The 13,643-nt window shown below is 50.8% G+C and overlaps 1 protein-coding gene across 2 annotated transcripts in view; it reads left to right on the top strand.

Moving 5' to 3' along the window:
* The window catches only part of LOC105497921 (cytohesin 3), a 116,294-nt gene that overhangs the window by 97,014 nt on the left and 5,637 nt on the right, over positions 1–13,643 (top strand). For both annotated transcript variants that reach the window (XM_011769458.3, XM_011769467.3), the window contains exons 5-9: positions 2,871–2,989; positions 6,948–7,028; positions 9,713–9,825; positions 10,045–10,193; positions 10,379–10,490. In XM_011769458.3, the coding sequence (XP_011767760.1) occupies positions 2,871–2,989; positions 6,948–7,028; positions 9,713–9,825; positions 10,045–10,193; positions 10,379–10,490 (574 nt within the window). The remainder of the gene's footprint in view (positions 1–2,870; positions 2,990–6,947; positions 7,029–9,712; positions 9,826–10,044; positions 10,194–10,378; positions 10,491–13,643) is intronic.

The raw sequence follows: 13,643 nt of genomic DNA, 5'->3' as shown, positions 1-13,643 counted from the left end.
GGGGAAAGGAAGGAGGGAAGTAACAGCTAAGGTTTTCTAGATGTTGATAGATACAAATAAGTTTAAATACTTGTCAAAATTTTAAGAGTAATCAAAGAAATAGGATTTTAAAATTATTAACAAACATCAAAGAAAGTTTGATCAGTTCAACACAAGGCTGGAAAGGCATGTGAAATAGAAAGCACCAAATAAGGGGTCAGGAGGAAGTGCTAACCAATCAGTGCTCACTGTAGATTTGATTGGGCTAAATTAATGACAAGACAGACACTTGGATATTAATTTAAATAAATAAGTAAAATCCAGCTTCGGATTGAGACCCACACCTAGAAGAGAAACAAAAAAAGGTAAGAGTAGGTGTAGTGGGTCACATGGTGCCACTGCCCCCATTTCTGCTGTTTGACTTTCTAAATGGTATTCTAAAATATTAAAAATTTCCAATACTGTTAGAACATTCACTTTCTTCTATGAGTATTTACCTAGTGTATTAGTGTTCTAGGGCTGCCATGACAAATGACCACAAACTGGGTGGTTTAAAACAAGAGAAATCTCTTCTCGCTCAGTTCAGGCGGCCAGAAGTCCAAGATCGGGGTGTCGGCAGGATTGCTGCTTAGACTTTGCGGGAGAATCCCTTCCTGCCTCGCTCCTGGCGGCTGCCGGCCTCCTGCTTTCCGCAGCTGCGGGCGCCTCACTGTGGTCTCGGCCTCCATTGTCTTGTGGCCTTCTCTGCACCTTCTCCTCTGTCTCATAGGACAAGTGTGATTGGACGCAGAGCTCTGTGTCCTCCTCCTCTGCTTGTCTCTTTGCCGCCTCCCAAATAGCATTCTCCAAGAAATGTCCTAGTTTTTTGTATGTTCTGAATTTTAGGGCAGGCCTTGAGCTTCCAGAGGAATTAATGGAAGCCTCATGCCCAGGCCCATTCAGTTCCCTGGGCTTCAGCTGACAGTGGCAGGGGCCTTCACCATGCAAGGTCAGGCCCCTAGCCTTGCATCCCCAGAGATGACAGGACAACTAGTGATCCCTGAGGGTGTCCTGCCTCCCTCCCACCTGCAGCTGATGGCCTCACCTGGCTTCTCCACCTGCCTCACTTGTTTTCCTCACTTAGAGCCAATAGCAAAGCCCTAGCACTGTCTCCTGCCCCAGGCTCTGTTTTCAGGGAACTTGGGCTACATTAGGCCTCTCGAAGGACCAGACCTGTGTTGCTACAGTGTGTGTGTGTGTCTTATAATTTAGATGGTGCCCCTGTGGGTGTACCCACTTAAACTCCTACCAAATACATATAAAAATTGATTTAGGATTGTTAGACTCGCTAATTTTTTTGGAGAATAACAAATCATGGTACACAAATTCTAAATGTACAGCTTGAAGAATCTTTATAAATTAATATACTCACATTACTGCAACCCAGAACAAGCCACAGTTGTAGAATATTACAGGGCACCTTGCTGGTGCCTCATCTTAGGGAATTCACTCCCCAAGGTAGCCAGTCCTTAATCACCATAAGTTAGTTTTGCCTTTTTCAAACCTCCTATGAATGGAATTGAAATCCTCTTCCGTGTCGTCTTTTGCTCCATATCATGTCTGTGAGATTCGTTCTTGTGAGTGTTCATTCCATTTCATGGCTGTAGAGTCTTCCATCATGTGATTATGCCAGAATGTATTGATTGGTTCTCTTATTGACTGTTTTCAGTTTTTGGAAATAAGTCTGCTGTGGACGTTCGTGTGTGTAAAAGAAATAGAAAATCTTCTGGATGGACTGTGAGGGTATGAGGCAGCCCTGGTCTTGGGTGCTGACAGTCTTAGCTGGATAGAGCCTCTCTGAATTTGTGGAAATGGCCTCCTGGCAAATTGATTTCTGATTCCCTATTCCCTTACCACCCTTGCCAACACATATTTTGAAACTGGCTGCAAAGCTATGTTAGAGGTAAAAATTTCTATTATAGGTTCCTGGGACTTCTCATGAGACAGTGCTCAGCTGATTCAGGCCAGGGGCACCCATTGCCTTTGAGATTGTCAGCTGTGCTGCAGCCCTCAGAGTGGGCATAAGCTTTGACTGGACGAGCTTGGTGGCACAGCATGTCAGTTAATATGTTTTTGGTATCAGGTAACAGAAAATCCAACAAAATGTATCTTACACAGTGGAGGTTTATCTTCTCAAGCAGCTGTGTAGCAATGGGTGGCTCCCAAGTGACAAGAAGGTGGTCCCTGTACCCATCTCAGGGTTTCCCATGTGAGATGGCCACTGTGGCTCTGGTCATCACATCCGTGTTCAAGGCAGAAAGGAGGAGGAAGAGCAGTGCTGGCTCATGGGCCCCTTTTTACCAGGAAATCAAAAACTTTCTCTCTGGGCTTGTCTTTCTGTCTGGCCAGATCTGGTCACAGGTCATTTCTAGTGCTAAAGGCAGCCAGGAAACTGCCTCTGTAGTGAAGGGGGTGGCAGGAGCGGGGACTGGCACCACCCGCTCGCTGTGTCCCTGGGACTGGGGCCAGGTTGGCCGACTGGCAGTGGCCACCACCCACAAAGTGTCCCTCGCAGACACAGAATAAACCATCTTCCTAAGCTTGGAAAATCTAATATTATTACTACTCCTGCCTTTATAATTTCTAATAACCATCTGTAATGGTTTGTTCAATAACCCATTTGTTTGTCTTTTAACTTGTTTAACTGCCAGGAGGAATGAATGTGCGTTTCTTTGATGGATAAAATGTAGTATGGAGTTGGGAAAATCAGATTGTGCAGTTGTATGGGTGTCTCTGGTATTATTTTTGCTGTGTCCATACCAGTAAAATCATGACACTAAGTGTATTTCTGTCTTTGAAAAATGAGTTTGAGTGACACTCCTAACCGGTGCTTCCTTTCTAATGTTCTTCAGGGAATTCAGTTTCTAATAGAAAATGACCTGCTACAGAGTTCCCCAGAAGACGTCGCCCAGTTCCTTTATAAAGGAGAAGGCCTAAATAAGACCGTCATTGGGGACTACCTGGGTGAAAGGTGAGTTCGAGGAGGAGGCATAGCCCTACCTGGGGCCACTCAGCCCTGCAGCTTGACCTAGGTCACACTCCACTTTCGGGGCCATCACAGCCTAAAGGCATGATACAGCCACGGGCTGTGGGCATCCACGTGCCCATCGCAATACCAGGTGGGCCCAGTGCAATCGGTTCTTCTCCCGTGTCCATGGGAGGAGAGAGGCCTTAGAGTATTTTGGGATCCTGGGACTCCTCTGGAATCCTGTTTTTCAGGGAACCATGACAGAACTGACAGTGCGGCTGCCCCTTTCTCCTTAGGTTGGAAAGCATCTTAATCGTCTTCTCTTTTACCCAGAAATACGCCAGGTTTCTCAGTGGTTTTCTGTCTCATGTTACTTGCAGAATGAATAAAGGTGGAAGGTGAATTTTTTTAATGGAAAGCAGCAGGTCAGATTTACTTTCTGACCGCTACTGGCTTAGCAGAGGTTAGGGCAGGAATGCTGAGGCAGCACATGCCCTAAGTATGCCAAAACAGACTTTTGTCAAAGACCAGAAGAAAGTATTTTTAAACAAAAGCCCAATAGTTCCTAAAGTTGGGAGGTTTCGGTTTTTAGCTTTTTTAAAAAAAAAATACTTGATTGAAAGTGGAAAGTGGAAAACTCATTCTCTCAGGCCAGCACTACCTGATACCCAACCAAAGACACTGCTAGAAAATGGCAGACCATATCCTTATGACTGTAATATATAGTCAGCAACATGTAGAAAGGATTCTGTACCAAGGGGACTTACCCCATGAATGCAAGGTTAGTTCAACATATAAGTCAATTAAAGTAATATACCATATCATTCAAATAAAGGACAAAACCCACATGATCTTCTCAACAATATAGGAAGAGCATTTGACAGAACTCAAAACTCCTTCACAATAAAAACACTTAAAAAGCTAAGACAGACAGGGAACTTGTTCAACATGATGGAGGATTCCTATAAAAAATCCCACCACTTAATGGTGAAAGAGTGACTGCTTTCTCCCTAAGATCAAGAACAAGACAAGGATGTCTACTCTTAGCAGTGCTGTTCAGCCCAGTGCTGGCACGTCTTGCCAGGGTGGTTAGACAAGAAAATAAAGACATCCAAATTGGAAAGGAAGAAATTAAATTCTATTTTCAGATGATGCAATCATGTATATAGAAAATCTTAAGTAATCATTAAAAACTATTAGAAGTAATACATTCAGTAATACAATACATTGTATATCAAGGTTGCATGATATACAATTAATATACAAAACTCAATTGGCCAGGCGTGGTGGCTCACGCCTGTAATCCCAGCACTTTGGGAGGCTGAGGCAGGCGGATCACAAGGTCAGGAAATTGAGACCATCCTGGCTAACATGGTGAAACTTCGTCTCTACTAAAAACACAAAAAGTTAGTCAGGCATGGTGGCGGGCGCTTAGAGTCCCAGCTACTCTGGAGGTTGAAGCAGGAGAATGACGTGAACCTGGGAGGCGGAGCTTGCAGTGAGCCGAGATTGCACCACTGTGCTCTGGCCTGGCCGACAAAGTGAGACTCTGGCGAAAAAAAACAAACAAACAACAACAAAAATTCTCAATTATATTGCTATACAATAGCAATGAGTAAACTCAAAACAGCTCCATTTATAATAGCATTAGAAGGAATAAGATACTTAGGATAAATTTCACAAAAAAGCAACATTTTTACTCTAAAAACCACAAAACATTGTTGAAAAAGAATGAGAAGACCTAAATGGAAAAACATCCATGTTCATGGATTGGAGGGCTTACTATTGCTAAGATGCCAATATTCCAACATTGATTTACAGATTTATTGTACTTCTTATTGAAATCCCAGCTGACTTCTTTGCAGAAGTTGCACTCCTAAAATTACTATGGAAAATTCAAGGGACCCAAAATAACCACAGCAGTATTAAAAAAGAACAAAGTTGCAGAACTCACATTTATTTCCTGATTACAAAATAAAGTGGCCAGGCACGGTGGCTCACGCCTATAATCCCAGCACTTTGGGAGCCTGAGGCGGGCAGATCACCTGAGGTCAGGAGTTCAAGACCAGCCTGGCCAACATGGTGAAACCTCATCTCTAGAAAAATACAAAAATTAGCCAGGCATGATGGCAGGTGCCTGTAATCCCAGCCACTCGGGAGGCTGAGGCAGGAGAATCACTTGAACCCAGGAGGCAGAGGTTGCAGTGAGTCAAAATCATGTTGTTGCACTCCAGCTTGGGTGACAGAGTGAGACTCTGTCTCAAAAAAAAAAAAAAGACTGAAGTGTATAATCAAGACAACGTAAAACTGGCATAAGGATACACATATATAAATGATGGAATAGCGTTGAGAATCCAGAAATAAACCCTTACATTAGTGTCAAATAAGTTTTCAGTCAGGTACCAAGACAGTTTCAGTAGGTGAAAGAATAGCTTTTTCAACAAATGGTACTGGGATAACTGGAAATGCACATGCAAAAGAATGACATTGGACACCCTACTGATACAAAAATTACAATGGATCAAAGACCTAAATGTAAGAAGTAAAACTGATAAAACACTTAGAAGAAAACATGGGGCAAATCTCTGTGATCTCAAATTAGGCTATGGTTTCTTACATGTGACACCAGAAGCACAAATAACAAAAGAAAAAGGTAGGTAGACTCTACTTCATCAGAATATTGTGCTTCAGAAGACATCGAGAAAGTGAAGGCTGGCCAGGCATGGTGGTGTTTACAGCTAATCACCAGTTATAGATTCCTTGGTTCCTTGCCCACTCCCACTGCTTCACTTGACTAGTCTTAGGAAAAAAAAAAAAGTAAAAAGACAATCCACAGGCCATCCTGGGAAACATAGTGAGCCCTGGCTCTACAAAAAATACAAATAAATCAGTATGACTTGCGAATATCTTCATATATTTGTCTTTATATAATCTAGATATAAGTCCTCAGGGCTGATAATCAGTCCTTATAATCTGCTGAGGACTTATATCTAGATTACATAAATAACTCTTCCAAATAAGAGCAAAAATAACAAAAATTACTCAGTTATCAAATGGCAAAGGATCTGAATAGACATTTCTGCCAAGAAGATATACAAGTGGCAAATAAGCACAGGAAAAAATGTTCAATTGATCGTCAAGGAGATACAGATTGAAACCACAGTGAGATACCATTTCACACCCATTAGGCTGGCCGTAATGAAAAAGAAATGTAACAAATGCCAGCAAGGCTGCAGGGAATGAAACTCTTATTGCTGATAAGATATAAAATCATGCGGCCTAGTGCGGTGGCTCACACCTGTAATCCCAGCACTTTGGGAGGCTGAGGTGGGTGGATCACCTGAGGTCAGGAGTTTAAGACCAGCCTGACCAACGTGGAGAAACCCTGTCTCTACTAAAAATACAAAAGTTAGCTGGGTGTGGTGGCACATACCTGTAATCCCAGCTACTCAGGAGGCTGAGGCAGGAGAGTTGCTTGGAATCCAGGAGGCAGAGATTTTGGTGAGCCGAGATTGCGCCAATGCACTCCAGTCTGGGCAGCAAGAGTGAAATTCTGGCTTAAAAAAAAATAAAAAGTATATAAAATGATGCTTTGGAAATCAGTCTGGCAGTTCCTCAAAATGTAAAACATAAACTTTAACATGGAACCCAGTAATTTCACTCTTAGGTATTTACTCAATAGAAATAAAAATGTGGCCGGGTGTGGTGGCTCATGCCTATAATCCCAGTGTTTTGGGAGGCCGAGGGAGGTGTGGGAGGACTGCTTGAGCCCAGGAGTTCCAGACCAGCCTGGGTAATATAGCGAGCCCTGCCTCAGCAAAAAATACAAATGTTTTAAAAAAGTATGGCCATGCAAAAACTTGTGCTTGAATGTTCATAGCCACATTATTCATAAGCCATATCTTTTAAAATAATTGGGATAATGTACATTAGGTTTGAAGCTTGCTTATTTTTTTCCCAGGGATGAATTTAATATTAAAGTTCTTCAAGCTTTTGTTGAACTCCATGAGTTTGCTGATCTCAACCTTGTACAAGCCTTAAGGTAAGTATGATCATTTGCCAGGTGTAGAGTGGATGGGGAAGGCCAGAGGACCGCTTCCTGGGCAGCAGTGGCTGTGAATTGACTCTAGGTAACTTGGTGCCACGCGAGTCTCACAGATGCTGGCTCCTGTTCCGAATGATCCAGCTAATGCCGTGTGACATCGAGCAGCCCTAGATAGGAACTGGGGCACATGCTTAAGATAAGGGCCATGTTTTCCTCACTGTGGCCGCTGGTGCTCCTTCCATTCCGTTTCCTTCTATTTTTAATGCTGTGTGGCAGTAGTTCGAGTGCCTTCTTCCCAAGCTCTGTATGGCGTGACATTGGTGCTACATGGGGTTACTTCCTTCCAGATTTGACCTAAAGCACCAAACACATGAATACCTGAGTGTGCCAGAGAGGATGTAGTCTTCTCGCCATTTTGGTGTCCGGGACACACTCCCTGGATGCCCCTCGAGCTGCCCTTCCTGCACGTTTTCTTCCTCCTGCTCTGCAAGCAGGAAATTGTCTCGCCTCCTTCCTTGGTGCCCCGGCTGTTCTCTTCTGGGCCTTCATCTGTTCTGGGCCTTGACCCTGAGCCAGTACTCAGCAGCATCCGGGGGAGAGGAGGCAGGGCCTCTGGTGGGAGCTGCCTCAGCTGGCCCTTGGGCTGAGAAAATCAGGCCGCATCTCGTCATGTTCTCAGACCTTCTGCTTCATACCTTGTTCTTGTTTACGTGGCCTGTTTCCTCATGGCCTTACCTCAGGCGCAGACTGCAGCATTGGCAGCATTTCTGTGGGACCCTGCTGATGTGCTCGCAGCACAGCCTGGAGCTGAACAGTGCGCTGAGAGTTAGCAACATCTGAGAATCCTGCAGCCGCTGTACATCCAGAGAAGGGTACAGGCCTGGCGAGTCTGGGAGGGGCATCTGGCACGGCCCTTGCTGCTGTGACTCCATTTCTTTCAGTCCATCAGTCTCCGGCCACAGCCAGAGAGGCTCCTATTAATTCCCACAGCAGTGGGAGCCTGGCATAGCCCAGTAGAGGGCCTGATGAAGGCACAGGGTGAGGGGGAATGTAGGCAGGTCCTGTGGCCTGAGGAGCTGCCCTGAGAATGTTAGCTTTTGTCCTGAAGGACACGGCAAGCCTGTGTGGGGCAGAGGTGTGCGGGCTGACTCGAGACTCTTTACTGCCGTGGGGTGGGCAGGGAGGCCATGGTAATGGGCTGGTGAGCAGGTGCATGCTTTGCTGGTGAACGTGGGACAGACGGGGGGTGAGGGGTGGAGGGGGTGAGAGTGGAGGAGGGGCGATCGTGTTGAGTCTGAAGGCTGCTGGTGCAGGTGGCGGAGAAGATGGGGCCTGGTAGAGAGTGGGGCCAGACATGGCTGGAATCCCAGGAGGAGAGAGCAGAGGAAGGACCTTGGGGAGCTGCCCTGTGTGAGGGACATGCAGAGGAAGAGGAGCCCCGGGGGGGCCAGGCTGCATCCTCCCCCGATGGCTGGTGGGATCAGTATTTTTAAAAGCCCAGAGACTTAATTGGAGCCTTGAGGTCTAACTTGGTCCTGATCCTTCTGCTAAATCCACGGCAGCATCAGACATTCCTGAATAGCTGGTGCGGGAGGCCACAGCTGGCCTTGGGGACTGCAGCCTCTGCCCCCGGGGCTCACACCTGGGCGACCAGACAGTGGATAAGGCAGACAGGTAGCAGGGACAGTGCCACGCAGCTGCAGCCAGCCGAGGAAAGCAAGGAAGGGAAGCAGTAGGAGGTGGGTGGGGGGACTGGGCTGGGGGTTGCAATTACAGGGAGGTCAGCCAGGGAGACCTCAGCCAGAGGGGATGCCTGAGGGTGGGAGTGTCTGCTGGGCCTGGTCTCTGAGGCAGGTGTGTGTCTCCCCAGCAAGGCAGCAGCAGCTTCTGGCCGCAGTGCCAAGTGCTGTAGGTGGGGCTTTGGACACCGTCCTGTGGACTATGGCTCTGCCTTATGTGTGGGAGTTCTGAGAGGAGGACGTGGTCTTGTTGATGCTGTGAGGACTGGCCGGTGGCAGCTTGGGACATGCAGGGCTCTGGTGATCACCTGGCAGCAGCAGGAGATGGTGGCAATGGGGACAGAGAAGTGCTGGGATCCTGGATATTTACTTTTTTTTTTTTTTTTTGAGACGGAGTCTTGCTCTGTCACCCGGGCTGGAGTGCAGTGGCCAGATCTCAGCTCACTGCAAGCTCCGCCTCCCGGGTTTACGCCATTCTCCTGCCTCAGCCTCCCGAGTAGCTGGGACTACAGGCGCCTGCCACCTCGCCCGGCTAGTTTTTTGTATTTTTTAGTAGAGACGGGGTTTCACCGTGTTAGCCAGGATGGTGTCGATCTCCTGACCTCGTGATCCGCCCGCCTCGGCCTCCCAAAGTGCTGGGATTACAGGCTTGAGCCACCGCGCCCGGCGGATATTTACTTTTTAGGCAGAGACAACTGGCCTCGCTGCTGAATCGGTTGTAGTTACAAAAAGATGAGCCATCAGTAAGCGTGTCTCGAGTTATGGAACGGAAGGAGACTGTCCTGGGTTTTCTCCTTTCTGTCTCTGCACCCCCAAGCCCCTGCCAGAGCTGTACCCCAGCCCGGGAGGAAAGCGTCCTTCCTGAGCTGGGCAGAAGCCGCCCTTGGCCTTGAGGCGGTGTGGATTCTGATGCGGCTGCCCACGGCTTTGCTGTCTCCACAGGCAGTTCTTATGGAGCTTCAGGCTGCCGGGGGAGGCGCAGAAGATTGATCGCATGATGGAGGCTTTTGCTTCTCGCTACTGCCTGTGCAACCCCGGGGTCTTCCAGTCCACAGGTCAGTGTAGCGCTCACAGCCTGGCCCCTCGCCAGGCACAGCCTCCAGCTCTGGAGGGGGCGGTCCCAGCAAAGCCCAGCTTGTGTTCCTGGGGACCTGCCTTCCCTGAGCGAGGACGACCTGTGGGCCGGGCACCTCTTGCAGGCGGGCCCCCAGCACGCGGGGTCCCACTGTCCACTGGAGGTTCTGGCTGAGCCCAGCACCCCGGACTCGTTGCAGACACGTGCTACGTGCTGTCATTCGCCATCATCATGCTCAACACCAGCCTGCACAACCACAACGTGCGTGACAAGCCCACGGCAGAACGGTTCATCGCCATGAACCGCGGCATCAACGAGGGCGGGGACCTCCCTGAGGAGCTGCTGAGGGTGAGCTCCCCAGCCCGCGGCCGCTGCCGTCTGCAGGATCTCTTCGCTGGGAGCGGCCGCAGCGCCTGGGACTCCAGACGCGCCTCCCGAGTCTCCTTGCCGCCCTGGTCCTGCTGCGCTTTCCGCGCGGCGGCCGCTGGCCTCTGTGTGAGTCTGAACTGGCTGCTGCTCTTTCCTCCCTGCAGAATTTGTATGAGAGCATTAAGAACGAGCCATTTAAGATCCCGGAGGACGACGGGAACGACCTGACGCACACCTTCTTCAACCCCGACCGCGAGGGCTGGCTCCTGAAGCTGGGTGAGCCGCCTGCCCACGGGACCCGGGCGTGACCCCTCGGCCCACGGCAGCAGCCCCTCGGGTTCCTCCCAAGCTCGTCATGGGAATGTAGGAACGCCCCCGCCACAGGCAGAGACGTTAAAAAGAAACGCAGTTAAGCCAGAGCCCGCTCTCGGTAGCCGCACGGCCCACGGCTGCTCCTCTGAGCCGGGGCGTCAGAGCCATGTCCGCGGCAGAGAGGAACGCCCGGGCTGCACGGCCCGTCCCAAAGCACTGCTGAGTTAGCATCCAGAGCCAGCCAGGGCAGCGTCCTGCACGAGAAGCGAGCGCGTTATCCACAGAACCTGTGTGCCTCTCTCTCGGTTTGGTGTGGCTGTGATTTCTGACGCGTGGTTTAAATGTGCCTTCTTGTTGTTTTCCTTCTGCCTGTGGCTCCCACCTTTCTGTTCTGTGACGGGCTGTCCCTGCTTGTCCTGCTTTAGGAGGTAGGTACCCAGTGGCTTCCCGCCCCCCAGCGGCTCATTCCTCTCGGTCTCCCCACGTTGGTCTGTGTGAGCTCCGCTGTGTGGCTGCCATTCATCCGACCCATCTGTGGACTTGCGGGCCGCGCCGTGCACGGTGCGGAGAACGCTCCACCCACCCCAGGGGCGGGGCTGAGAGAGGCCGGGACCTGGAGCACTCGGGGATGCCGTGTGGGAGCCGGCTTGCCCCCACCCCGTGTCTCCAGGGGTCTGCAGCAGTAGAGAAGCAGCCAGCCAGCCCTGTCCCTGCGGCATCACCCTCCACCCCATACTAACCCAGCAGCGCATGGAGGGATTTCGGGAGCTCTGTAAAGGCCCCTGGAGCGATTTAGGGCACTCGCGTGCGGTTTTAGAGATGCGGAGGGGTGTTTTGCTTGTGGGGCGGGGATGGTTGCCGTGTGCCCACAGTGAAGCCTTCCAGATGCCATGGCTGGGCTCACGCAAGCCCTTCTGAGAGCAGGCGGCCACCGGGCAGCACATAAGACCTGGAGTGGAGTGTCCTGGTGATTTAAAAAAAATTTATCAGTCGGGTGCAGTGGCTCATGTGTGTAATCCTACTGCTTTGGGAGGCTGAGGCGGGAGGATTGCTTAGGCCAGGAGCTTGAGACCAGCCTGGACAATATAGTGAAACCCCGTTTTTACAAAAAAATAAAAATTGGCGTGGCACGATGGTGTGTGCCCGTAGTCCCAGCTACTAGGGAGGCTGAGGCAGGAGGATCGCCTGAGCCCGGGAGGTTGAGGCTCCAGTGAGCCATGACTGTGCCACTGCACTCCTGCCTGGGCGACAGAGGAAGACCTTGTCTCAAAAAAATAAATAAATAAATAAAATAACAATTATCGAGGAAGGATGAGACACTGTGTGACAGGCACAGGCTTCCTCAGCTGGTGGAAGGGATGTGAGTCCCACAGGTCTGCCTTTTCCCATTAGGGTCTTCGACTTGGCCATTGCTCTTTGACTTTTTTCTGGCTCTGCGAGGTTTAGGGGAGTTCTAGGTATTTGCCTGAAAACCTCGCACCATGGTCTTGGGCTTGGGTGCCTGAGAGACCAGATCAGATCACTTCGTGTTAGGGTTCTAGAGTGAGGGCGGGGGGGGGATGTAACCGGAAACAGCAGCAGGCGCTCTGGGGACGGGATAAGTGGGACGTTCGTTTGATTAGATGCCTCCCTTCTGGTTCCTGCATTGCCCCCCAGTGTCCCCTCGAGGGACAGTGACGCCGTCAGCTGCCTGGCAGTTAATGTGGCCTGTGCCACCAGGGAAGGGTCGGCTCTGGAGATGTAAATGCGTGAATGAAATGAAGGCACAGCAGAGCTCGTGTTATCTAACCTGTTTTCTGGTTGGGCAGATAAACAGGCCACAAAATGAGTGCACACAGCGCTCACGGGAACCAAGAGCTGGCTGGGTGCCGGGTGCCAAGCGCGGGGGCCCTGGAGGGGCTGGTGCAGCTGGCATGGCCTCAGTGTGGTGGGCGGCCCGGTGAGCGGCTGCCACTCTAGGGTGCTGGCTTCCTTGCCCTCTCCCACCCAGGCACCCTGTGTGCCTACTGTGTTCTCAGAAGCAAAGTTCGAGACCAAAGGCTGGCGAGCCAGGGCCCTGGCTGGAGGCAGACGAGACGGGTGCAGGATCTAGAATGCTTCCAGGCGTGCGCTGAGCAGGGAGCGCGACCTGACTTGGCTGTATTCTTACTGTAGATTGGCTTTTAGAGCAGGTGGTCTTAAAAAGGCCAGGATGCTTTGCCAGAGCGTAGGAACCCTGCTGTGTACACAGGCGTGGCTTACGATTGTTGGTAACTTAAGACTTTGAGTCTTGAATCAATTACCACACACACACAAAAAAAAACAGGTGGTGGTCCAATCCAAGCTATCATGCAGAAAGTGTGTGCACGTGCTGTGTTTGTGCGTGTGGATCCGTGTGCGCACCTGCCTGCTCACGGCAATGAAAATAGAAACTTGCAGAGAGAAAGTGGTTCCCGTCTGCAGGTTCCAGAAACCAGGCTCTTGTCTGCAGGCGAGAATGCTGTGTGGCGTGGCCAGAAGCAAGCACGAGCAGAGCCTGCTGGGCTCTGAGACCAAGCTCACCACCCACTGCCCTGGGCCTGCAGTCCTGGTCTGCAACCATCCCCTGGCCCTGAGGACTGGACAGGGATGGGGCTGTCCATGGGGGGTGTGAGCAGGGGACCTGAGGGTGGAGCTGAGAGGCCGCCTGGCAGACCCCTCCCAGGCAGACCCCTCCCAGGCGGACCCGTCCCAGGCGGACCCCTCCCAGGCGGGGGCCAGGTGGACAGGCTAGTGGAACATACAGGCCCATCGCTGTCTACCATGCCGGGAGCATGGAGGAACAGAGCAGGTGCTGGACAGAAGCACACAACCTGGGGGCTCCTGGATGAGCTCCCCAAGAACTGGAGACTCAGATAGCTGGGCAGGGAGAAAGGCCACAGCTGGGGAGCCAGGAAGGGCGGCCCCTGCAGCCGCCCAAGGAGTTGGGTCTAAAGCCGAGTGCAGTGGGACCCTTTGCGGGGGCGTCAGGCCGGGAGGGGCACGATCGCCACACGCTTTTGAAAAGATGCCTCTGGCTGCTGTTTGGGGGCTGGCAGCTGGCACCAGTGCAGCTGGAGCAGGGCCTGCTCTGGAGTCTCTGGAGGGAAGCAGAGGCGA

The sequence above is a fragment of the Macaca nemestrina genome, chromosome 4 (genome assembly GCF_043159975.1).
Source record: "Macaca nemestrina isolate mMacNem1 chromosome 4, mMacNem.hap1, whole genome shotgun sequence".
NCBI classification, from domain to species: Eukaryota; Metazoa; Chordata; class Mammalia; order Primates; family Cercopithecidae; genus Macaca; species Macaca nemestrina.
The sequence above is the reverse complement of the archived record's forward strand: the minus strand, read 5'-3'. Positions and strand labels throughout refer to the sequence as shown.